Source organism: Micromys minutus (genome assembly GCF_963924665.1).
Source record: "Micromys minutus genome assembly, chromosome: 20".
NCBI lineage: Eukaryota > Metazoa > Chordata > Mammalia > Rodentia > Muridae > Micromys > Micromys minutus.
The window spans coordinates 26202345-26230105 of NC_137955.1; the positions used below are offsets into that span (position 1 = coordinate 26202345).

Sequence of the window (27761 nt, forward strand, 5' to 3'; positions counted from 1 at the left end):
AATATATAAAGAAGATAAATCAGTCAATAAGAAAAAGAGCACATTTCAGCAGAAGAATAAGTAGGAATCACAATTAGGATCCAGAGAAAGTAAAAATAAATGGTCATTAAATGGGAAAGAATAGCTAACTTCAAATAAAAAAGGAAGAAATGCAAATTTTAAGAAAACATTTATATCTTTACTCATTAATTTGCTAAAAATGTAAAACTTTAATATAATTACTATTGAATCCATTCCTATAACCTATTATTTCAAGTAAAATTGAACTCTCTATTGTTAATTTTAAAATTAAATTGAAAATAATAATTTGTAAGTTTTTAATATATCACCAAGATCTTAGACATAAGCATAATCTTTCATTCAAGTATTTTAACTTTTTATTTGTAGTCTTATAAATTAGCCCAAGAAAATTGTGAATTATTAATTATGTAAATATGTATGTAACTGGTTGAAATATTATGACATAATTTTATATTAAATTGACACAAAGTTATATATTAAAATTGGTTCATAAAATTTGTTAGTGAAATGTGATTCATAGTTGAAGCCTTTGCAGCAAATAATAATAAAGTTCATTAACCATACCTTTAGTCATAAAAATTGTTGTAGATGAATTTTTATTCACAAAGAAAACATTTTGTATTGATGAGTGAAAATGTTGAAAAGCTGTATGTCTATTGTGTGTGTGGTTTTTTTTTTTTAAATAATTAAGAATGGTAGGTATATTTGCATTTACCTAGGTAATAACAATAGCTACTGTTAGTAGGGATTATAGAATTGTCATTATAAGTCTAATTTCTATTCATGCTTTAATTTATCTACAATAAATGTGTGGTGAATTTGGATTTAGAAAATGGGATGAATGACATTAACAGATACCAGATTCCCCTTCTCCTCCAACAGCCATCATCTGTGAGGAAACATAGAGGAGAGAGACTTTAAGGCTGGTTCTATGAACAGTGGGAAGGAGACAGAAACAAAAGGCAGTTGTAGGATTTACCTAGAAGCATTATTTTGAGAAATGCGTAAGAACAAGTAAAAGGTGAGCACCTCTTCATGAAAGCTGTTGGCACCTTTCTGTCATCCAGACCACCAGGCTGCCTTGCTGTTTCTGTGAGAGATTATGACTGGTTTCCCAACTAGTCTTCATGATCTTTGCTTCCTTACAGGAGCATTTAAAACTATACAATTATGTTTTCTGTCTTTACTATAAAATGACCTGAGACCTTAGGTCGTATGGTCCCCTACAATCTCTCCGACCTCATCAGTAACCTCTCACCTATATTCACTTTGAGAGTCTCCATGCCCATGAAGGATTGTGATCTCTATGCCTTTGTTCTCCTCTGTAACTGATTAACCTTCCTCTGTGTATGCATGGCCTTCACTCCAGCATTCTGGCTCTCAGTCCATTCAACTATCCTGTGTGTAGGATTTCCACATCCACAGCAAGCAAAATAGTTACAGAAGTGCTTCAACCTCTTGCCTGTTTTCTTGATGCCATCATAGATTTTAAAAACATACAAACATCACAACACACTCACCTTACTGGTTTACTGTTCTTTGATTATTCTGCCTCCTGGTTACCAGCCTAGAAATATTTTGGAGTCAAAGACTGTATGTTCAACTATTAAACCCTAGTCCTGTGGACATAATAAATGCTCTAATATTTTCTCAACAAGTGATGAACTCTGAGGTAGAGCTTGGCGATATGTCTGTTACACAAATGAATATAGTGATATCTTTTATAGACACTTCCTCTGATCTTGGAAAGCAGCTAGCTAGTACTCGGGATATTCTAGGTTGGGTATGGTAGCACATACAATTAATTCCATGACTTGTGGAGTTACCAATAACTGGGCCATGTCTCGAATCACTATATTTCTAATCTATGCTTCCATCCCTGAAGATGCAAAGAAGATGAAGGGTACAGATGGAGAAATGAAACTGTGGGTAACCCTGTCCCAGAAGGTCACTGCAGTTCTTACATTTACTCTTTGGTGTAGTTCAGCCTTGGTTTCCTCATCTTCCCATAGGTCTTCAGGAACAGAGTTGAAATCAGCCTGCCACTGAGATACAAAATCTTGCTTGTGATCTGGACGCCTTAGAAACTCCTGGAAACTTGTCCTGTAAGGAGGGGAGAGAAGAAGATGGATCTTTGGCCTACCTAAACGTGACCAAATTCTACCCTTGGGGATTTTACTTACCTAGTCTCATATAAATAAGAAAGCATGGTGTGTTGGCTTTCTCTGAGATGTCGAAGTACTGTTTTGATGTTGTTTATGTAGGATTTCTCTATCAATTCCCAGTAAGGAACTAAAAATGAAGATAGTTCCTGGTAAACAGTAAATTGCAGAGATCAGTATTTGAAAATGAAAATTCTTGTGAGTAGCTGAGTCAAAAGAACACTAGTTATCAAGATCATGTTCCAACTGCCACTACCCGGAACACAGCTTTTGAGATATCTTAGTCCTCATCTGTCACTAGAAGATAATTCCTGTTCCAAATCAATGTTTCTGAACAGACGTTATTCTTCCAGAAACCCTTCCCTGGCCCAACTAGTTTGCAAGGTTACCCTCAGGTCTTTTTAGGTTTTGTCTTAGCATCCTGTACTCCAGTTGCTATAATATGGGTAACATTAATTCTGTTTGTCTGTACTTTATTCTAGAATATCATCCTGGTCTAGTCAGAGGCTATAGTTGTCTTGATCAGTACTATGATCAAGAAAATGTGATCAGATTTTCCCTGTAATTACATGAGGTGTGGGACCTAGTAAGTCCTCAAAGACTATTGAATGAATGAATTGGTTTATTATATTTTGCCTCAGCTGGAAAATGAGCATGTTTGGAGAACTCTGTGAGTTCCTCCTTCATGGTGGGAACAAGTTTCTTCAGTTGCTTTCAACCAAGACAGTCTTTACTTGCTGTGGATATAGTGTGTGACTCAGAAAGTTTAACTTACATTGCCTTCAATTATGCAAACAAGCAGTCAAATATGAAATCAATACAAATGAACTAAAGTTGAAAGTATATATTACATTGAATATAAAGTTGCTATATATTCTTTTTTTCCTTATTTACTAAGGAGTTACCCATGAGGTACTTATAAATCATTTGAGTTATTCTTCAATTATAAAATTCTAAATACTAGAGATTTTTAATAACTCCACCAATCTTATGGATATATTGAACATAACATTTCACACAGACCCCCTTTACTGTCAAGCCAACTATTTATTATGGTTTTTATATGCTCTGCCCAGGGAGTGGCACTATTAGAAGTGTAGCTTTGTTGGAGTCTATGTGGCCTTGTTGGAGTAGATGTGTCACTGGGTGTCGGCTTTAACAGAAGGAACACTGATACCTAAACTACACAAAGACTCAACAAAACAAGAGAACTTCAGATCAAATTCTCTTATGAATATTGATGTAAAAATACTCAATAATATACTTGTAAACAGAATCCAGGAACACATCAAAAATAAAATAAAATAAAATAAAAGGCCCTCATCCTAGCTGACTGGAAACTAGTATTCTGCTAGCAGCCTTCAGGTGAAAATGGAGAACTCTCGGCTCCTCCTGTACCACTCCAGCCTGGATGCTGCTATGTTCTCCCCTTGATGATAATGGACTGAACCTCTGAACCTGTAAACCAGCCCCAATTAAATATTGTCATTTATAAGACTTGCTTTGGTTATGGTGTCTGTTCATAGCAGTAAAACCTCAAGACACTATGTCATTGGATAAATTCTTCCCCTTGTAAGTAGAAATTGCTTTCATGTATTTTCTACATCTTCGCCTTCCATGTGGCCTTTGGAGAAGAACCCATGTCTTCCCTGTGACCATTTGAGAAACATCCTAGGACCCAGTATTGTTGGTGAAGACAGAAAGTGCAATGAGAACCAGTGTAAACTGTTCAGATTTTCCCTTACTACGTATGCGTAAATGTTCGCCCAAGTGAACCATTGAGGGGATGGTCACTTTATATAACCGTGCTTTAGGGAAAAGGCATTTTACAGTGAATAACCAGAGTCTCTAGCTGTGAAGCTTATATCCTGTTGGGGAAATAGTTATCACACGATAAATAATTAAGCCAATTAGTAAGTAAGTAGGAAAAAGCAAAAGCATCATAAAAAGCGTATGTGTATAAAATACTTATTTAGTTGCTAAATGCTACGCAGTGACAGCAGTGACAGAGGGAATGTTTGGTTTTGGTTAGTTCTGGAAGTCCTTTGTTTTGGCTGCTTGGGAAAGATTGTCAATGAGAGAAAGGGAAATGTGAACAAAGGCTAAGGTGAGCAGAAAGAGAAGCAGGCATAGGGGCCCTGTGGTTAGGTTTGTGTCTGCCTATTTAGAGGTACTTCTAGTTGTAGATATAAAGAACGTTCCAGCACATAAACAGAATTTAAGATGATGATGACTCTGTGGATGTGTGTGTGTATGTGTGTGTGTGTGTGTGTGTGTGTGTGTGTGTGTGTGTGTGTGTGTGCTTGTGTTTCTTGTTTTCTTGACAGCTCTTGTGTATTGATGTATAGAGATCTACTGACAAATATTTACTAAACAGTGGAGCCTCATAATCACTATGTGAAGAGAGTGTAAGGACAAAGGGGTCAAATGACTTATACCAGGACATTTGAACTTAAGTAGGGTAATTGTGGTCCATGTGTTTAAAATGATCCTCAGAACTAAAAAGTAGATCTTCTTCCATTTTTTTCTGACTAAATCTGTGTTTTGAAAACAGATTACAACAGGAAACTTGCTGAAGAACTTTCAATAGTTTCTGAATGTAATAGAAATATTATAAACATGAACTAAGATCTTGGAAGACAGTAGTTGTGAGAGCCCTGTGGATTATTGAGCCTAGATCAAGAGGTGACTAAAGAGGACACTGTTATTTCGTGGATTACAGGCCATCCCTGTGGTGTTTTGGAAAAGGTGATGCTTTCTGTCCTTATCCTAAAAGTTTATCTGAGTACTAATTAAAAACCTATGAACTAAATTTTTTGTTGGAGGTGATTTCAAGACAGCCTAGTACTCATGTTAGGGATCACTCTCAGACAGGGGTACAATGAGAAGAAGCAAGAAAGCTAGGAAGAACTACAAACAAAACGTACATTTGAAGAAAAAAAGAATACCACGGCTGAAGTCTGTGCTTGAGATCAGGGCAAGGCCTGATCTTCACTGAGATCATCAGAAGGGTGCCCTCCTGGCAGATCCACCCAGCAAAACTTCTAAGCCGTGGAGGGAGGAGGAAGGTCTAAGTGATATTCTGCTCTTAAAATGCAACCAAGGAGAAAAAGATATGCAAACGTGATTCATGGAGGGCGGGCTCCATCCCAAAAGGGCACCAAACTTAGATGTGTCATTCAGACTCACATGGTTCTGGCTGTAGACTAATGGAGGCACACAAGGAATGAAGCTGTGGTTAAGGACAAAGACTGACCCTAGGCAATGTGCAGGGCGGCACTCTACGCATATGGGTCTTAAAAAGGCAAGTAGCCCTGAGAGACCATCACACAAGGCTGTGAAAGTGAAACATGAGCCATGCTGGTAACCACAAAGTGTTAGAGGTGCCGGAGCTATGCAGCCAAGAAGAGCAGAATACAGAGAATGGAACAAGTCCATAAGAGAGCAGCATATTAAAAACAGTAAAAAGAAGTGCCATCCCTAGGCTGGTATACGTAGATTCTATAAGAAAGCTGGCTGAGGAAGCCATGGGAAACAAGCCAGTAACATCCCTCCATGGCTTCTGCATCTTTTCCTGCTCCCTGACCTGCTTGAGAACCAGTCCTGACTTCCTTTGGTGATGAACAGCAATGTGTAAGTATAAGCTGATTAAACCCTTTCTTCCTCAAAAAAAAAAAAAAAAAAAAAACAGTAAACAGAAGGACGTGGCTATATAAGCCTTCTAACGTCAGATATAGAACTTCAGTATTTGAAGTTCATCTGCTATAGCATGTTCTCACTATTCCCACATTCCTCCATTTTGGAATGGAAATGGAAGGTTATATGCAATTTTTGGTTGGGAGTATGTAATTTGCTTTTGGATTTTCCAAGGAAGCTATAGTTAAAGAGATTGTCTTGAGTCTCAGAAGAAACTTTGAACTTCGGTCTCTTCATTATTGCCAAGACTGAAAATCTATAGGGACTTTTGAGGTTGACTAAAGTCATTTCGCACTGCAATGTGGCCGCATGTCTATGGAAGACTAGAATGTGGTGGTTTGAAAGAAACTCAGATGTTTGAAACTTGGTTGCCAGTTCTCAGAACTGTTTGAGGAGGATTAGAAGATACAGAAGGGAGGAGCGCTATTAGTGGAAGGCATTATGATTTCAAGGGACACCATTCCAGGAATGCTGTCTTCATACCGTTTGAGGTTTTTTTCAGATAGGAGTTCTCAGTTGTACCTGCTGCTGTGCTTTTTCTCTGATATCATGGACTGTAACCTTTTGAAAACTTATACCAATTTAACATGTTCTTTTATGAGTTACCTTGGTCATAGTGTTTTACCATAGCAATAAAAACTAAGTAATGCAATAAGTATGGCAGTAAGGTGCCAGAAGAGATATCTGGTTAACTCGGTTCCTTGGGAAAATCTAAATTGAAGTCAGTATCTTCTTTGTCCTTAGCATGTGAGCACTACAGCTCCTGTAGTGAAGCCTGAGTGGAAAGGGATTAGAGTGGCTTACATGGCCTGGGTTGTCCTAAACAACTAGTCTTTATATGACCTTAGTCAGACCCTTGCAGGTCTTTATTTATTCCTCCTTGATGTCCCTTCTGATTTCTCCTAGTCTTTGTACAGTTTCTGATCTCTTAATGACATACTTGTAAATACTTGTACATTTTCTTTCCTCAGGATTCATTTGCTTCCTACAAAAGTTTATCAGAAGATCTATATATTTGAGATTGTATCATGGCTCAGTATTATATTTTTGCTTTAATTTTTATCATTTGTAGTGTTATTTATTTTGAGGGATCCTAGAGATAAGTGATTGTTTTGATTTATTGCTCCCAATCAAATACCAAATAATGATTATGTATTACTTCTCTAGACTTCTTCAATTTTGTTTCTGTCACAAATTACAACATTCTGAAAATGTTTTGTGGGTGTGTCTCTCTGAGTGTGTGTGTGTGTGTGTGTGTGTGTGTGTGTGTGTGTGTGTATATTTAAAGTAGCTTGTTTTCTTAAGTGGTATTCATAAATATACATACATAATTATATATATACATAACAGATAAATACATAATACATTATTAGACCATCTAAGTGTTTCATATTAAAGTATTTTCCAATTTTATGATGATACTATTTAATTTATCTGGAAGCTATCAAGAATCTGCCATATACTGTTGACTGTGTCTGATTCCTTTAATACAGTAAGCTATGCTATGCACTTCTACCACAAAGAACTTACAGCCTAATGTGGGGACACAACAACCTTAGAATAGTTTAATAACAGCTGCAACACAACTTCTGTGCTCAAGGCTTGGCTCTCAAATGTTTGGCACAGATGGACTTTGCTGAGTTTATCAGTGTAAGAAACCATTGTAGACTGGAATAAAAAGATAGAGCTGCTTCTTATAAATATCCCCATATCTTTATTTTTAAAAAATCTGCTTTCCCCAAGATGATTGACTTATATTTTGAAGCCCCAGGCCCAGGAAGCAACTGCTTGTCTAACATACTTATCACAAGCTTTTGAGTCATGTAGCTGTCTTTTAATTTAGTTTGCTTTATACATTTTTCCCAGTTCTAAAAAGCCAGAGGTTAAACTTTGTCTGGAAGTATTATGATAAGGAACTAGGCATGAGGACCCACTGACTGTAAATTTGCTGGGTATGCATCCAACAGAAGTCATTCTCCTAGGAAACTGCATCTCTGCTTTTCCTTAGGCACAAAACTGGTACTCATGGGAGCTATTTACCTCCTTGATTTCAGTACACAAGAGCAGTTTCAAAGTATGACTCAGAAATTCAAATCCAAGGGGAAAAATGAAATGTTGTCACTGATAGGTCTCCAGATTTTATTTTCAGTTTCCCTCACTTCAATATTGTGGGCTGAATCCCTGATCTTCTGACCTTGAGCAGTGAGCTGCAATTCCAGGCTTACCTTAGCTTTTTCATACTTATATAATCATTGCTTCAACAAGAGTTTTAGATGTTTCATATGTGGTAAAAATTGATATAAACAGGATAAGTGATTCTACTAGATTGATTCTAGGGTATCTTACCTCAGGTATAGGCTCAGTCACATAGATCCATTCTTCTGATCCTGGCTTAATTAGTGGTGGTGCTGGTAGAGTGGGTGACACATCTACTGAGCTAAGTGGTGATTTCTTTAATGGAAGCTTCCCTCCTTGTGCTTTTCCTTTAGGAGAAACTTCAACATGCATATTAAATCATACTAGTACCAGAAGGTGAACAGGATAGGTTTCTGAGGGTGACAAAGTCCATGATTGCTTTGGGATTCAGGGCACCCATTACTCTTTTAACTTCTTCAGGTAGTTTTACTAACTCAAATATAAGGAAAAAATGCCTCATTTGCTGTAGCCCCTGCATTAACCAAAACTACAACAACAACAACAACAACTACTACTACTACTATGACTAATGAGTTGTATTGTAATTTAAAAGAACGCAACAACTCACATATGTCTGGCTGTTGTTACAGCTTTGGTACTATACACATGGCTTGCTTCTCTAATCATGTGTGACTCTTATAAAATTTAGGATTTACCATAAAATGTCTTTAATTTCCTATTGTAGAAACTGGCAAATTAAATTCCTTATGTCACATGAGAAAGAGTATGTCTAGAATATAAATGGGTCTTGTTTGTGCCTCTTGGGATCATCTCTGAGGGTTAACTAGAGGAGGTAAATTATAGATGTGACACATAAGAGAAGAGACAGCTGAAGCTTGGAAACCTTCTCATATTCCCTATAGGTTGAAAGGGATTTCTAAACATGATGCTATTTCTTGCTCTGGTTAGATGTTATTATTATTATTATTATTACTACTACTACTACAACTATTATTATTACTTAATCACATTTGAGTTCTCTGTGGGTACCTGATATAGTTAGTAATTTTACTGGTTGAATTTAAAATATTGGTTAACAATGGTTAGTTAATTTTAGTGGCAAAAGCATCATTTTGCTAAGAGATAGACATTTAGTTTAGAGGTAGCACAGCCCTAAAAAACACAACCAGGGAGAGAGAATCCCAGTGTTAGGTGAAGAATCAGAGACTGAACACACACCAACTCTGTGTAACTGTGAAGTGGTAAGACTGATAATCTGAGATCATTAATGAAGCCTACCCTTATTGCAATGATGCTTAGAATGAAAAAAAAAAAAAAACTCTGTATATCAATTCTGCATCTACAGTGAAATTCCTATACTCAGGGGACATTATGGGAAAGGGGACAGAAAGATTGTAAAACAAGACCTAGAACAACAAGACATAAACTGTGAGGCTGCCTTATACATAGCCCTGGGAAGCTGTGCCCATGAGATTTCAACAGTATGTAGCCTGGACTCGACCTGCATGACGATGACACCAGGTGACATGTGACATGTTAACGTGTGTGGAGAAATCCCACGAGGCCCCACCCAAATGAAGAGCTGTAGAAGAAGCAGGGCTGTTGGAAAAGGGAGAATCGGTTTCTCAAGGGATGAGCCTCCTAACTGGTCATCCAGTTCCAAGTCTGATGTTTTTAGGCCAGCCCTAAAAACACATCATAAGAGAAATAGAAAAGAGACTTAAGAGGTTATATTTGTATATTTGTAAAAATAACCAAGAAAACCTATCAAAGGTAAGAATATATATGTTGCAGTAATGCTTAAATTAACAAATGTAAACAGGAAGAATTCTAGGGAGGACAAAGGGAATTATGTCAATACAGTAATTACATGTGAACTTTGGTAAAGATAAAAATATAAATTTAAAGATAAATAGAAGTATGATAGCAGTTATGTTTTAATAAGAAAAGGGAGAGGCTTTTCTGGCCCAGCAAGAGGGCAGAGTGACTGCCATCAAGACTCAGGACCTGCCTGCACAAGGCAGAGCCCGCAGGGAAACCTTGCAAGAGCTCTCCCACCTGAGCCCACTGAGACAGAATGGAGCCACTACAATCAGAACTCACTACCTGCCTGCAAAGAGACAAACATCCGGAAGCAATTTCCTTCCTGAGCCTACAGGTCCTCAGATCCACAGGAGAGACCAGTTCCAGTCAGAGACAAGGAGAGCATCTATAATCACAGACAATAGATGGAACTAGAGACTATTATCCTGAGTGAGGTAACCCAGTCACAAAAGAACTCACATGGTATGTACTCACTGATAAACAGATACTAGCCCCAGAAAGCTCTGAAGACCGGATACCCAAGAAACAATTCACAGACATTATAAAGCTCAAAAATAAGGAAGGCCAAAATCGGGATGCCTCAGTTCTTCTTAGAAAAGAGCAAAACTCTCATGGGAGGAAATGCAAGGTCAAATAGAGGAACAGCGACTGAAGAAAAGATTGCTCAGAAGCTGCCTCACCTGGGGATCCACCACATATGCAGTTACCAAATCCAAGCACTATAGCTGACCCTCAAAAGTACTTACTGGCAGGAATCAGACAGAGATGCCCCCTCAGGGACTATACTAGAGTCATATAGATACACCTGAGCATGCTTGTAGCTGACTATCGGACTGAACTCAGGAACCCCAATGAGGTTGCTAAAGAAAGGACCTAAGGAGCTGAAAGGGTTTGCAACCTCATGGGAAGATAGCAATATTTCCAACCAACCAAACCCTCCAAAACTTTCATAAAGAAAAACACCAATTTTTGTGTGAACTTTGAGAGACCTATTATTGATCCAGTTGCATATGTAGCTGAAGATAGAAGTGTCTGGCATCAGTGTGAGAAGAGACTTTTGTTCCAGGGAGGGCACGTTTTCCCAGTGTAGGGGAATGACAGGCAATGGGGTGGAGAGGGAGAACAGAAGGGAGTACACCTTTGTGAAGGCAACTGGAGGATGAGGGGGGATGGGAGCAGGGTGTGGCAAAGGGATAACATCTCAAATGTAAATACAAAGTATCTAATAAAAAAAGCAAAAATAAAATGGGAGAGGACATGAAACTGGGAAATTGAGATGCAGGGGTAGATGTAATATGAGTTATGGGTGAATAGGAGGAAAATAAAGAATTCTCAAAGAATTAGTTCAGTATTATTGAAAAAATTTAAAGGACATAAATTGGGGGAGGAAATATCTTGGAGGCAGGTGAGTTGGCAGGAAGGAAAAAATACAAGTACTATTAAGAATATTATGCATATGTATGAAATTTAAAGTTACTGTTTAAAAATAAATATTTTAAGATCAATGTGAGCTTTAATGTTTTAAGATTTCATAAGGAAATCAAAAGGATTTTTTTCTAATACCTAGAGACTAGGAATGGGTTGATGATGCTACCATCAAGGAATAAATAATACATTTGAAGAAAGAAGAAAAGTAGGTGTAAGAGAGACTTTACATATAACTGAGATATTATGGCCTGAGAGATAAAGAAAAAGTTGTGTGCAGTGTCAATGGTACTAATCTTAATTTTGAGAAGTAAAGTAGTATAACTTTCTATATGAAGAAGACACTGTTATAAACACCCAAATAATAGCATGTCTACACTGTTGTAAATAAAAGGACTTCTAAATCTGATTTGAAGTTCATGTTTAGAAATATTTCCCTAATTTATTTATTCATTTGCTTGATTGTTTAAGTAATTTCTGGTAGATGGTTAATTTGTCTGCATGTATGTAGTGTACTATATCCTTGTAGAGAACAGAAAAGGACAGAAGATTTCCTGAAACCAGAGTTACGGATGGTTGTAAGTCTCCACAGTGGTGCTGGGAATGGCACCATGGTCCTCAGAAGGAAATGCAATCTCATTAGCCCCTAATATGTGCCTTTTAAGATATCATGTAACCTCATAAGCTAGAAAACTAAAAGCTTAAAAAAAAAGAAAGAAAAGAAATCCTTTACATTAATTAAACAGAACTAGTGAGCGCATATATTTTAATTGTTGATCTTTCCTGGTTGCTTCTGGCTTTTTCAGTGTCTACATGTTTCTAATTAAGGGTGCTCTCACAGTCTGCATTCCATTACATCTAATTTATTCTTTGGTAGCAAGCATCTCCATGTGTACTTAATATCTTTTTTTGTGTGTGCATATAAAGATCTTTCATTTGAGTTTAGTTTGGGAAACAATTAAAATGCAAAAGGTAAGTAATATGAGATGGGAAATTTCTCTGGTGGTAAACAATTCAGAGCTGAGTATAAATTACAGCAGTTAGAATTTCAATTAAAACAGTATCTCAGCATTGATTCACTGATTACATCTACTTATGTAAGTCTACAATGTCACATGATCATAGCATGATTGCCTTTGACAGTAGTGCTCTAGAAATCATGTTCATTTTCGCTCAAATCACACACACACACAACATTTTTAAGATATGATTTAAATATTATTGTAATGGAATGACCTGTGAGATAAATGATTGTTTCGGTGCCAATGGTATTAATTTTAAATATTAAGAAATATATACACACATACACAAATAATCATGACTGTTAAAAACTGTATGTCTCTCTGTGTGTAGTGTTGAACTATATATCAAGATGTGCATAACATTTAGAATATTTTGTGACTATCACTACCTACCTTTAGACTAAGACTGAATTGGCAATTTATGACGGATATTTAAGTAAAAGTATACAACACAAGACAACCCTGGGAACCTATCTGGAAATAAGTCAAGTACATGTATTCATTACAGTTCAATCTTTAATTATTTTTTGTTTTTGCTATAGTAACAACACAAATCTAGGTAACATGTTTTACAGCCTGAATGTTTTTCATTAGGTATTTCAAAAATAATATTTGCCTTATACTAAATAAATAGATAAAATAGATGAATATAAATAAAAGTCAAATCTGATAATAATGCAACCTAAAACTTAAGTTCAAAAACCAGAAGAATAAGAAGGCAGTCATGATAGTCCCAGCCTTTGCATAATAAGTTCTGAGACTCAGGTGCTGCTGTTGCTCTAGACTTAAAACAGCCAAGATAAGCTAATGAAAGGGAATTCACACTATATAACCACTCAGGAAGTAGTGGTGACTTTGCATGCCCCTTGATATCTAGTGAAATTTCTCACTTAACATCACATATATGAGCTATTGAGTAAGGAAATTACATCCTTGCATTTCAGAAACTCTAATAGCTGGCCGTTAGTGGTACAACATCAAGTTTGAGTTCTGCTTCTGTGTTATGTTGTGAGGAATGACAGGAACGTTATGCCCCAAGTGCTTGTTAGTGAAAACAATTTAATATGAGTTCAAAAAAACCACAGAGGTTTTATGGGAGTAAAGCTTAACTCTGGACAACACATATAATATCCACGATTAACAGGTACTCTGCCTGTTAGGCAATCATTTCATTATCCTTTGAAAGTATCACTTATTATTATTATTACTACTACTACTACTACTACTACTACTACTACTACTACTACTACTATTATTATTTGCCATTGCTTTGGAGTCTGAGTTTTTTTCTTTAGAATGAACTAATGATTTATAATGCCCCCCCCCACAAAGTGTCATGGTATATAAATCTTGCTATCTTTATGGCTTTATGGCTATCTTTTCTCATGGATCTGGTGAAAAGACACAGGAATGCATGTAACAATAGCTGACTTTATCTGCGATACCTTTCCTTTGAATACAGTCTCACCTTTCTTTCCTTTTCCTTCAGGTTGAGATTCTTGCTTACCATGCTGGGTTTCTAAACAAAATTCAACATACAAATATCATTGATGACTTATTCCAATAGTCCGTACATTCTCTAAGCAATCAAATATATTTGTGAACTGCATCAAATGAATTACTTTTTTTCCCCTGTGAGTTGAGGTCAATCTGAAGACAGACTCTACATTTAATCGTAATGAATTAATTACGATTAAATGCTCACGGTTCTATTCTATGTCTCTATGCCCCAAAATTTAATATTACTTTAAGAGTGATATTTAGCAATGGATTTATTCATAATCTTTAAAGGGATGATAGGGTTCCTAAAGGTAAATTGCTAGTCCATTTGAAGCACATGCTTTATTTAAACTTATTGTGACAAAATGACCTTCATTTATAGAACTCTCAAAGAAAGATGACTAATCATCTGAAGTCACCTGCCCCACGGTGATCTGAGCTTGATAATCCAAGTTCAACACTGAGAATCTGCATAGAGGTGGGGGGAGATAACCACCCCCCACTTACATACCATGCGTACACATCATAATAAAAATGATAATGATAATAATATCATCGGGGGTCACAAATAAAAAGGAAGCACCGTGAGAAAGATGTAAATAACCACATTGTTCTGATATGATACATCCTTAGTTTCTGTTTCTTTGTTAGTTAGTTAGTTTGTTTGTTTCTGGCCATGCACTGTCTTGTCTAGTGGCTCCTGTATTTCCAGTTGCACGGACTCTAGTTTACAATACAAAGAATCATTTGGGCATATTTATCTCACGTTTCCTAGAACCTAGTTAAAAGTAAATCGCAGAAAGAGGGAAACTAGAAAAATGGGCAATCTGTAGGTTAATACTATGTTTCTTAAATACTGAGTAAGGAATAGGTCCTTAAAGGGGAAAAAAAAACCTCACTACGACATGCTGTATTAGTGGACAAAATGCTCGGTTATTTATTTCTCTTGATCTTAGGATATGAACAAGTATGAGAGTTTAAATATTATCATGCAGAGACCTAATCTCCTCTAATCTCTGTGTGTACACTTAGAAATGACAGTTAAAAATGACATAAATTCGTGTTACTTGCATTTGAATATTTCTTGTCTGACTGTCGAGATTCCTTAGAAATAAACAAGTCAGTGACACAGAGGCTCATCCTTACAACCTTTCACCTAGAAGGACTTTTAAACATACACATGTTTGACAAAAATTTCATATATATATGGATGTTGGAATCGGTTGTTTTGTAGCATAATAATTAGAAAATTTTATGATAAAAATATTCTGGGTAGTAAGATATGTAAGCACTTTTGTCCATTAGAACAAGATGTCAGACACAAACTAAATAAGACACTGGATTTATAAGGTTTTGCAGAAAACTATTTCTGTTGGAAATAACATGTACTCTGACCCATTTTAAAAATTAGCTCCAAAAAATATGTTCTGAAATCTAAGGTGTGTGAGGGTGTGTGTTGGGGGGGGGGTTGAGGAGGGGGTGAAAGAGATAGAGAATATATAGACAAGGTTGGCCTTAAACTCCTTATGTGCCTTTTATCTCTAGCAAATGCTGGGCTTACACGTTTGCAGGACCGTGCTTATCCTACAAACAAATAAACAAATAAAGACAACCCCCCTTAAATAGTATCATGGTATTTATTATTATTATTATTATTATTATTATTTTTATTATTATTTAATACTGAGAATTTTAGCTCAGAATTAAATAGGCCTTTCAATGGAAGACAAATGTGAAGGTTTTTCAGTTGAATCCTAAAGAGGGTTGAAACTTATATAAAATGGAGACCTGTGTTCTAGAATTGTACTTGGATAAAATTTGCTAAGGTTCAATGCACTATACCTCCTCCAACCAATTTTCAAGCTAGTGTTTGGCTCTTCTTTAAAAGAATGACTGTTATTTTCATGTTAACTTTCTCTTTGAAATGGTAAAGAAACAGCTCTAACTTGCTTTGGCGAACTTTTTTATCTGAGCTGATGGGTGGCTCTCTCTACCATTCTGCCTTGCAATGACTGTGGGCACTAAGATTTCCCACCAGTTCTGTTATGTGCTTGGATGTAACTCAGCAAGTGGAAATGAATCATGGTATGTGGCTATAAGATCAGGGACTAGCTTTACCACTGTTAAAAAAGAAAGAGACAGGCGCAGTAAGTCAGTGAAGCCAAAGTAGATTTATTATTCCTTTAGTGTACACTATTCAAAGTTACAGCTTTAAAATAGAAAATAAATACCCTAGCAACTTAAATATTTAAATCCTGTCAGAATGAGAAAGGCTAGAGGTTAGTACTGAGTGAGATAGGAGCAGTTACACTGATATTCTGATTATAAGCAAGCTCAAAAGACCATGGTGGGTAATTCTCCAGCATGTGAAAAATGCCTTCCAAGTCTAAATCACATTTTAAAAGTTTGACTCTTTCTACTTTCAGATTGTATATTCTAATTCCTAGTGAGCTTACAGGAAGATGTATTGTATATATTATAAGCTTTTGTATTCCACTGTCTTATGCTCAAAGCATTTTCACATTTATATATTCTGTATTTAGTTAAACCCAGTTGAAGCACAATGATCTTTAAATGTGTTACCATTGTCACTTAAAATTACTTCAATGGTGTGAAACAAAGTTCTTTGCTTTGTCTCGAATTTTTTCCTTACTATAATTACACTTAATTTTGTGAAGAATTACAGAATCATGTCAAGTCTTCGTGCAGTGAAACTGTTGTTAGAGATAGTTATGATATACCAAGAATAGGCAATGAGATAGACAGCTAAATACCTAAGCACTTGTGAAAAAGCTATGTCTCAGGTCAAACTGACATTTGTGTCTTACAAATATCACTAGCATGATGCTTAAACATGTATATTTTGTCATGATCTTTTTCTGTCACCTAATGTTAAATTCATAGTCCCCAGAGGCTAAGGATCTAGAACAAATTGAATCTAAAATGTATTTTCTACAAGGCTGCATTTGCTAAGGTGATTGTATGTGTGTGTGTGTTTGTGTGTATGTGTGTGTGTGTGTGTGTGTATGCATGTGCACACGCATGCCATGTTAAGTATGTGGAGTTACAGAGTAACTTTTGAAACATGGTTCTTTTTTGTTTTTTGCACTGCATGAGTCTTGAGGATGCAACTTAGGCTCTGGCTAAGCACCTTTACCCACTAAGCCACATCCCTGGCCCCATCTGTTTCCAGTCCATCGTCATCTAGCTGAATGTTTCTGGCAATACATAATTAAACGTGTTTAACTAATGTTGCTAAACAGCTGTCCCCTCTGTACGCCCTAAAACACTTCGTGTCATTCTACAACCTTCTTCTTCCTATCGAAGTTTCTAAGCAGCTGGTCTGACTGAGGTGTCTCCATACCCCCTGTGGAACAGGTAAGACACTGAGCTTTTTAAACAAGCATTTTGCTCAGTTGGAGGGCTTTTCCTTGAATTCAGAAGGAATGTAGCTCAGTGGTAGAACGTATTCTCTGTCTGTGAGAGACCCTGACAGAATCTGCAATATCATAAAAAAATAAAGTAAAAAGAGTACTTCCACTTCTGGACATAGATATTTGTTTCACACGATTGAAGGCTCCACCGTCTGAATGGAGAAAAGTAGCCGGCCATTCTAATTTATCATTCTTTTCTAAGTGCCAACAAGAAACTGACAAACAGGATTACAAGTCACTGTCAGTCACCTGATTGTGTCTTTCCTTTCCCAGAAGCCTTTGCCTGATGAAGCTCCTTGTCTTTTTCTGCTTCAGGAGAAAGGGGAGGGGCTGTAGTAGGAAGCTCAGCCAGGGAAGCTGCTGCCTTTTTCTCAGCTTCCTTTTCTTCTAGTTTCTTTTCAACTTCAGGATGATAAAAAACAAACCTTCATTAGGAACTCCAGGTGCCTAGTCTTTTATCCCAACTAACAAATATCAAAATTATTATGGAATTATACTTATTAGTCAAATTACTTCTATATACTTGTTTTGCAGTAAAAAGCTAGCAGCAAATATACTTACTCTCCCTAACATTCATTTGTATCTTGGGGTCTTCTTTATTCTTTTGCCTCATAGTTACAGTTATGGTAATGGTATGAGATGAGGGTGATGATGATGATGATGATGTGTGTATGTGTATGTACATATGTATGGATGTGTTATTAGATAACAAAAAAAACCTGAGGACTAGGTTCAAATGTCAAAGAAAATATAAGAATTGAAAGACAAAGGATTAATTCAAATGATCCAGAACATCAAAGTTAGAAGTGCACAAAAAAGAGCAATTGTGTGTCAGGCAGTGAAGCCTAAAATCTCATTTCTTAGGAGGCTGAGTCAGGAGGATCACAGGAAGTTGAAAGCCATTCTGTCTTACACAGTTTCTTTCACATCATCCTGGTATCTCACAAAATGAAAACAAACAAATGCACATGTAAATGAAAGGCTCAAGCAATGTGATATGAGATACGGGATTTTGGAAGTAAACAGTAAAGCTATTGTTAGTCTAACATACTTGAATGGGTGACCACATACTTCCAAATATATAGACAGCTGCTAACTGGATTTAGTGAGTTAAAATAAAAATGTGCCAGGTGGCAGTGGCTGATTCTATTAATCTCAACACTTGTGAAGCAAAAGCAGGTGTATCTCTGTGAGTTCAAAGCCACCCTGATCTACAGAGTTGGTTCCAAAACAGCCAGGCCTACACAGAGAAAACTTGCCTCAAAGCACCAAAAAGAAAGAAAGAAATATATAAATAAAGAAAGAAAGAAAGAAAGAAAGGAAGGAAGAAAGGAAGGAAGGAAGAAGTAGAAAAGGGAAAAGAAGAGAGAAAGAGAAAAATAGAGAAAAGAAAAAAGAAAGAAAAGAAAAATAGTTGGTGACACAAAGTTGGGTTGGTATGAAATGCAGGGCAGATCAGTGAGAAGATGGAGGAAAGGATGAATATTATCAAGATACAATGTATGTTACTCTTAATGACTTAATATGTTTGCAAACACATCTACATATAATTACCTTTGACCTTTTTATTTACTGCTTCAGTAGCAAAAATCTCTTTTACTTTTTGACATAAGAGTTCTTCATCTATTTCTGCATTGACTTTTTTCAGAATGTTTCTTGGCTCTGTAAACCACTCTTCCAACAATGGCCAGTTGTCCAAGAAGCCAACAATTCTGCAATATAAAAGCATTGTATGAATGTGTGAAAGCTCTTAAAATGTTTGAGTAAAAAGACATTAAATATGATATCTAGAAGATTTATTTGATAATTCATGATGAAGAAGTAGCCTTGCAATGGCATTTAGCCCCCCAAAATAACTTTTATGAAATCTGTACGTGATGGAATGATACTAAATCTAAAGAACTTTTCTGATGGCATCAAGGGATAAGTTTTTGAATTTTAGAAGTATGAGTGTAAAGGTTTGAAAATGCTAAGCATTTGGCAAATGTCTGGGTTATGCTCAAAACTCAGTTTGAAGATCAAAGATAATATCCGCAGTAACTGCAGACTCAGTCTGAGGGCTCTTCTGACTTCTCCAGTGCTAGGGTGATACAATATTTCTTTCTTAGAGATACAAAGTGCAGAGTTCTTTGGGTAAGAAGAGGTGGCATGGGCTAGTTAGCCTTATTAAAAGTTATTATTGAATGATGGCTTTTTTTTTTTTAGGTAGCTCAAGTTGCGCATCCTGCTCATTTCTTATTTTTAGAACTCTCAGGTTTTCGTAAAATTGCCTAATTTTGCCTAAATTTTAATTTCCAAAGGAATGTTATACACAATTTAGGGAAAGCCAAGTAGCTTTATTTTAGTAAACAAGAAGAGCTACAATAAACCTTTTCAGTCCGACTTGTAACTGTTTGAAATTCTATGATTTTAGCTGGTATTTTCTAAGTGTTTGCTGAATTCTAAGGAAATAGCTTATAAGTATTTTCTGATTGGCTTATTTTCCCAGGACAACTGTGGCTCCAAATATAAAAGTTTTCACATAATAGTTCACACACTGCAAAAACATACTTTTGATTTACCTGTAAAAGATTTTGTGGTAGGGAATGAGTCTCTCTTTTCCTTATTTTTATTTTTTATTTACTTTTTAGATCTTATCTTTCCAAAGTCACTAATTGTTGCCTCTTCGAAGGACAAGAAATATCAAGGGCACAAAGTTGTAAACGTACCTGTGCTGTATGTGGTCTCTTAAGTTCCGGTCCTTACTCTTATCTTGGCTTATAGAAGTTCCTTGATGGTCGTCAACATTTTCATGAGAACTTTCATGTGAGATTTCTTTAGCTATGGTACAAAAATTACTTAATTAGACAAACAACAACAACAAAAAATAAAGTTGCTACTTACTCCCAAAACATACTTATGCAAGATTTCTGGTAGAAATAGCCATATTTTTGTCCATAATTGCTTCAGTGTGTGTGTGTGTGTGTGTGTGTGTGTGTGTGTGTGTGTGTGTGATATGTTCTTTTTGTTCCCCACCTCTTCACAAATTCTCCACCACATCTCTACCTAACCAACTTATTGTTCTTTCTCAAAAACAAAATAAACAAAATATAGGTCAAGACAAACAAACAGGCAGTAAGACAAAAACTATCAAGCAAATGGACAAGGATGCATTCACAAAAGTACACACACATACACACACACTTGCCACCACTACTACCACCACCAAAAACCATCACAACCACAACAACAACAACCAAAATGACGTCCATGTGTATGGAGCTTTACACTGAGTGTGGTTTATATGCATAGTGCCTCTCTGAAGATGATGCCTTAATGCAGGAAGACAGGTACGGGATAAAGCAAGGCCTGCCATTGGACAAGAAGGAAGAGTGGGCAGAAACAGAGTTTTAGAAAGAGGAGAAGGAGTCAGAGCAAGGAGAAGCAGCTATGAGCAACATGGCAGCAAATGTTAAAATTCTTCTCTGCACATAGATACAGGTTGTTATGACATTTTTTAAGGGATGGGTACGTACAGGATTTCATGTTGTCTAGATGGGAAAATTATGTCATACCAGTTGGATCAGAGGTTATTCCATGTAGTGACTTAATTGAGTTCAAGAGAAGGTGTGGTGGCAGGATACACCAAGTCTGCCATGGAATTGGGATGTGTATGCCTGGCGTGGTAACAACCCACCAAGGGGATTATGAGTGAAAGCAGCATGACAAGGTACCACGCTGGAACAGCTAGCCAACTGCCCAGGTCAGAGAGAGCCAAGGCTAGCCAACTGCCCAGGTCAGGGAGAGCCAAGGATAGCCAACTGCCCAGGTCAGGGAGAGCCAAGGCTAGCCAACTGCCCAGGTAAGGGAGAGCCAAGGCTAGCCACCTGCCCAGTTCAGGGAGAGCCAAGGTCAACATGGAGTAGTATGCCCAGGAACCAGTTGTGAAGCCTTTTAAAAATATTTATCAGAACACATCTCCATCGGAAAAAAAACTGATTTTCCCTATCCAAGCAGGTATCGCTTACAAATAGCTTATTGGCTAGGGATGGACTTGTGCATTTGCTTCTCCTCCATGGGCCAGTCTTGCCTTGTCTTCACTCGTCTAGGCCTATGTCATGTCACCACAGTCTCAGTGAGTTCATATGTGTTTCAGTTCTGTTCTGTCTGGATAATGTTGTTTCTTTGTAGTCATCTACCACCTCTAGTCCTTAAAATCTTTGTTTCCTCTTCCACATAGATCCCTGAGCCTTTAGAGGAGCTGATTGATAAAGGCACATGTTTTGGGATGAGTGGTTCAAAGTCTCTGACTCTCTGTGCATTGCTCAACCATCAGTCTCTTTGTCAGCTCCCATCTACTGTAAGGAGCAGCTTCTCTTACACGGATCGAGTGATGCCTTGACCTATAGGTATAGCAATGGATTGTTAATGGTAATTCTATTGCTATGTTCCTTTAGAAGCCTTAGAAGTAGGTTTTCCTCTAATGCTATTGATCTATCTAGTCTTCAGTTCTTGACTATTTAAGAAGTGTCAGGTATGGGTTCCATCTCATGGAGTGGTACCTAGATTTAACTTTTAAAAAGTGATTGGTCACTTCTATAATGTTTGTAAACTATTACACCAATATGGATTGTAGGCAGGTCTTTGTAGGTCATAGGGGTTTCCAGCTGGGTGTTATTGATACCTACTTTTCTCCTTTGTCATTGTGCAAAGTTTCTTCAAGCCTCATGATTGGTAGTCAGTAAGCATGAAGCTTCTTGTTGGGCAACAGCTTTATTTTCCCATGTGCATATAAATATGTTCAGCAATAATGGCCTTACTATCAGGTTCTTGATGATAACCAATGTTCTTGGCAATACCATATGACATTTGGAGTACATATATGGTATTGTGTGAATCAATTACTCAACAAGACATAACCCATTCCTGCCTGGAGGTCAATTTTACTTGGTGGCATAAGATGTCTACTTAAAATACTGCCACCCCCCCATTACATGGTGACTTCATTTAAATATTTTTAATAATGCATTTATATATTTTATGAAGCTTCTTTATTAATAGGTTATCATGGGGATTGCTGGTAAAGAAGAAATTTGGGGAGGTAAAACAGATACCCAAGGCAACTTGAGAGGCCACACGGTAGTAAGTTTTGAAGGAAATTTAAAGTCAGAAAAGAGATGACTGCGGCTGCAATAGAGGGCTTGACTGTTATGTGTTAAGCAATTGATTTATAATAGATGTGAAGCCTGCTCCACAGGATAAAGTCTGTGATTACTACTGTATACCCAATCAAAATCTCATTGCTAGAAAGTTCACAGATGCTATAGGGGCACTTACTACTGTTATTCAACTAAATGGCCATGTTGTCAAACTGTTTTCCAAGTATTTATGTTGATACACATTGCTCTAGGATGCTCTCATACATGGTCAGAGAAGTTCTTTTTGCAATGGTCAGAGACTCATTGCAAGTTGCAAGAACAAGCAACTCTAAGTTATCTGTTTTGAGTGAGACATTATTAACTACTCATACACATAGAACAAGGCTAAAGGAACCAAGAGTTAGTGGAAAGAATGAAAGTATTGGAGGATGGGGATGAATGTTGTAAAATCTTATCTTTAGGATATAATATGAGTACTGCACCCATGAGCTCATAGCAGCTGTGGTTACCTATATAAGGATCACAAGATCATGCCAAGCAAAATTTTAGTATGGAAGGAGATGAAGCTGGCTAGGGCAAACCCCTGTTCATTGGAAGCTAGTAGCTTCTGATAGAATGAGAATCACTGTTTTCGGGGGATGTGGACAGTACTTAGTGGTCTGTGTGCTACTGCATAGCCCTACAGTAATACGTATGTGACCAGCACTAATTAGATGTATGGGTTAATAAAACAAACAGACAGACAAAAAAACAAAACAAAACAACAAAAAAACCAGACAACCAATTAGGAAGGCAATGTGCTTGGGTGGAACCTGGGAGAGTTGAGTCGAAATGTATGTATGTATGTATGTATGTATGTATGTATGTATGTACACATATAATTATCAAATAATAAAAATTTTAAAATAAATTAAACAAACAAAAATATTAGACACACACACAGAGACAGAGAGAAAGAGAGAGAGAGAGAGAGAGAGAGAGAGAGAGAGAGACAGACAGACAGACAGACTGAATAATAAATGAATTTAAAACACTTAAACAAAATTAACAACAACAAGAACAAAAAAAGACAAAGCACTTCATATTCCTTTCACTGTTGAAGTTGGGCCACCAAAATGACAGCATATTCTGATTTTTGAGACAAATAACCAAGAATCAGACACAAGGTAATATTTTTCCAGCAATTATCTGCTCATGACATAAATATTTCAGAAAATATGTCTCAGGATTGATCAGTTTGTCATTACAGGCTGGACTATGTAGATACATCAGTAAACCCTTTGTTTCAGAATCCTCTCTGCCTAAAGCTTGATGAAAAGATATAGATTATAAAGAATATGTTGTCATGAATAACAAACTTGGAAAGTGAAATTCAGCACTGGGAAGAATTAAGAGTAAAATAGGGTGAGCTTGAAGTAAAATATACATGAGACTATTTACTAATACCATACTATCATAGTGTGAAATAATTATGCTGACATCTGCATCATGAATTACCTTTAGAATAAACACAAAGAAATTGACCATGAGAAATAAAAAATAATTGATAGGAAAAAAATTTTAACAGTTCTCACTGAGTTTCATCCAAAACACAATGTACTCATAAACTTGGAATAAACACAAAATGACAAATAAAGAAGCCTTGAGCTACACTAAAAGGGATTAGAATTAAAGCAAAACAAGATTGGGATGTGATTTAACAGCAGTCAAGAAAATGAAGGGCCTCAGAACTGTAGTAATCGGTTTCTCCCTATCTACATCAATAAGAAAACAAAATGAAATGGTAGGTTTGTTTGTTTTGTTTTGTTATTGTTTATTTTGTTTTGGGTTATAAAATTTGCAATATCCAAATCCAAGAAAGAATGCCTGGGATTAGATTAAAAGGAATGAGAATTACTCAGAGAGAAGAAACACTGAGAAGTACATTAATAGCATTCGAGTCAATAAAGGTGCCTTGAATGCTCTCAGGATGCAGTAATCACCACTCCTACAGAACAGGTAATAGAAAAAAGTGTGGACACTTCAACTTCTTTTGCTTTCTACCAACTTTCTCTGTCCTACAGTAACAGCCAAGGTTGTTCTCATCTGTCCTGCTTTCACTTCTATAGTTTGACAAAATCCTTTGACAAAAAGCAACTTAAAGGAGAAAGGTCTTCACTCCCAGTTACAGGTTATTGTCCATTACTGTGGGCAGGTCATGCAGGAACCCAATTTAGCCAGCCATGCTGTCATTATGACCCCAGACAAATGAATGCACACATGCATAATGCTTAGTTTGTTTTCTCTGTTCGTAAACAGCCCAAGGATGATACTTAGGGAAACGTGATTCTCACAATGGGCTGGGTTTTGTTTTTAACATCATTTAAAGAAATTAAAATAACACTCCACAGACATATCCAAAGGCCAATCTTAAACAGACAGTCCCTCACTGAGATTCTCTTTCCAGGTGAGTTCCAGTTATATTATAGCAAGTTCAGAATGTAATCATCTTATCATTTCTTTAAATTAATAAATGAGCAACCATCACCACAACAAAAACACAATCTTATTTTCAAAACTAATTACCAAGAAAAAAAGGGGTTAACTCCATGCCCTTCTTTGTAAGACAGAAGGAGCAAAAAGGAAAAAGAGAACAGGTCCTAAAAACAAATTTAAAATATTCTGAACCTATGTTCTCCCCCTTTCCAGAAAAGCAATTCTAGACATTTATCTTCATTTTCCTTCCCTGCTTCCTAGCTTCTCTTTCAGGTCTCAACAATCGGCAACCCATCCCCTACCTCCGCCATCCAATGAGGTCACCAAAAATGTCAAAAATGTCCATGTTTCCATCCTTACATCAGCATATTTTTCTATAAAATGTATAGGAAGAATACAGCTTACAGGGCTCCTGTTACTTATTGGGTTGTTTTTATATTCGCAATATATCAAATGAAGCAACTAGATTATGCAGTTTATTAATGTCTGAGAATGGGAGTTCAGTTTCATCAGTGTTATTCTAGACTTTGAGCTCCCTTTAAATGTTATGCTCTTTATTGAATTAGATCTCCAAATAGGAAATTATACACAAGCATATAAAGTAACAAATTAATAAACTTTAAATATTCAGGATCCAGATCAACACATATCAGCCTTAGACATTCTCAAAAAAGCAAAAACAGAGATATAAAAATGTACTTTAAATGCTAGAATATAAAAAAGTTTTGATCATTCTTTGCATGATCAAGTTTTACCATAAGATTAGCAATTTCACAATCTCTTTAGTGGTCTAGAAGGCATTATACTAGCATCTTTAAAAATTAACTTTTAGCTCAGAAATGTACTGTGCATACCTGGTAGAAATAAAGCCATATTTAAGATCACTTAGGACAGTGGAGCAATAAGAAGAATATATCTATGTGCATATATTTTGAAAAAGTAGAACTTCTTTCTGGGATAGAGAAGAATACTTTTAATCCTGACTTTAAATCAAGAATCTAGAAAATGTAGCTAGTTGGCTAACATCAGGTTTAACAAATGTGTGTTGCTCATCACCAATTTTTTGACAGAAAATTGTAAGAACTCAAATTGGATTTTTTGAAAATATCTTGGAAACAAATTCTTTTGTATTTCTGAAACACAAAACAGTTTGTTTCCCACTGAGCCCCATGGAAGTGGCCAAACCTTATTAGGTTTGTAGGGTCATAAGATCATACTCAAAGGTCTCTATGTGGACTTTATAGAAACTTGCTACATGTGCTTTTGAATCATATTGACCATGATATACATAATCTGCTTTTTCTGTCAGATGGTAATAGATTGGCAATATTTTCAACCAATTTCAGCCACTGCCAGTTTACTTAAGTAAAAAATAAAAATGAAATGTCAGAATCATTAGAGATTGGATACAATCTAACAGGAAGAGTGTGAGCTCGAAGCAGTTAAATAACCATGCTTAAAATCCTCACCTCTAAATGTGTAAATAATAGCACAGGATGTAAAGGCACACAGCAGGTCAAGTGTTTTATGACTTCTCCACCACTATCCTAGCTAGATCTCATTCCAAATGTTTTGCTAGTGGTGAGAGATGTAACAAAAGAATAATTAATATTATTATTTAGTACAACATGTATTCTAAGAATAAATCTGTAACAAAGAACTCATGAAATGAACTGTGCTTCAGAAATCATTCACTCCGTCAGTTCATAAGATAACTGTCAAGGTGTGACAGTCAGAAAGTGCACACCATTATAAGCAACTGGCAATGGAGAGAGAGATATTAATATTCACAGATGAATAGAAGAGACTAGTTACTACCTATAGAAAAAAAATATTTGCAGTGATCTCTTTGACAGTGTGGACACTATATTTCAGTTGAGGAAAATTCACAAGGCTGACTACAAACAGATGAAATATGAATTGCTAACCACTTCCTCTAACTTATAGCCAAGAAAAAGTTACAATTCATCAGTCATCTCAAAGCTCCTAGGAGAAACCATGCAGGTCTCTCCTGAGAATATGCCCAGGCATCTTCCATTCATTTCAGAGCCTTCCACAAGCCGTCCTGGCATTTATTACACACTACAATAATCTTACATATTTAAACCCAAAGTCTTTGAATAGCCATGGTAATGCCCTATTCTTTTCCATTGCATATGCTAGGGAAATGAGCTGTAATTAATAAAGTACATTTGGCCTGGGATCTCTGATTTCAGGAAGGCTAAAGTGAGAGAATTATTTAGTTTTTGAGTTTAAAACTAGCAATAAAATGAAACGTCAGGAAGAAAAAGAAACATGGAAAATAAAATTTAAAGCATATCAACAAAAATGCAATGAATTAAGTTTTTCAAGTACTGTCAAGAGAAATGACATGATGAAAAATTAAGGCTTAAGAACATACACTTTCATCCTGATAAGTATTTAATCTTTAGGATAAAATAATATTTCCACTCTGATGATAAGAAAAGTCAAATACATCATGAGTTTTGGCAATAGTATTCAACCTTACCATATGAATAGTTACAGCCACTGTTTCTGGCCTCCTTAAAGTTAATACATAATCTAAGAAGGAATGCTGCCAAATCCTAACTTACAATATAGATGGTGCAGTCTTATCAACATCATTTAGGTACCAGATTGCTACAATTGCTTCTCTGTGTGTACAAGTCTTATAGGAAACCCTGACATGGACAGCTGACAGTCTGCTGGGAAAAAAGCAGTGGAATGCTTAGAGGTGGGCCAGATCTCCCAGGGCCTGAGCCTCAGGCTTGCCTTTGGTCCAGGTGGAAAGGACCAGTGTGGCTGATCTGGGAGCTCGGCCTCCTTAGGGAAGATCCTGAGTCCTGGTCGAACATTTTCAATATAATACATTTGACAATGCATTTCCCTTCTCCCAATCCTCCCAAA

General features: G+C 36.5%; 1 protein-coding gene across 2 annotated transcripts in view; it reads right to left on the reverse strand.

Annotated features, from left to right (window-relative positions):
* The window catches only part of SPEF2 (sperm flagellar 2), a gene marked incomplete at both ends in the record, with an annotated part of 153734 nt that overhangs the window by 55892 nt on the left and 70081 nt on the right, over positions 1 to 27761 (reverse strand). The window contains 7 exons of one of the 2 annotated variants that reach the window (XM_080933724.1): positions 1986 to 2124; positions 2205 to 2332; positions 8226 to 8374; positions 13776 to 13826; positions 17491 to 17643; positions 18796 to 18953; positions 19950 to 20061. In XM_080933724.1, the coding sequence (XP_080789850.1) occupies positions 1986 to 2124; positions 2205 to 2332; positions 8226 to 8374; positions 13776 to 13826; positions 17491 to 17643; positions 18796 to 18953; positions 19950 to 20061 (890 nt within the window). Of the gene's footprint in view, positions 1 to 1985; positions 2125 to 2204; positions 2333 to 8225; positions 8375 to 13775; positions 13827 to 17482; positions 17644 to 18795; positions 18954 to 19949; positions 20062 to 27761 lie in introns of those variants that run through there. The other variant, XM_080933725.1, reaches the window with a different exon arrangement.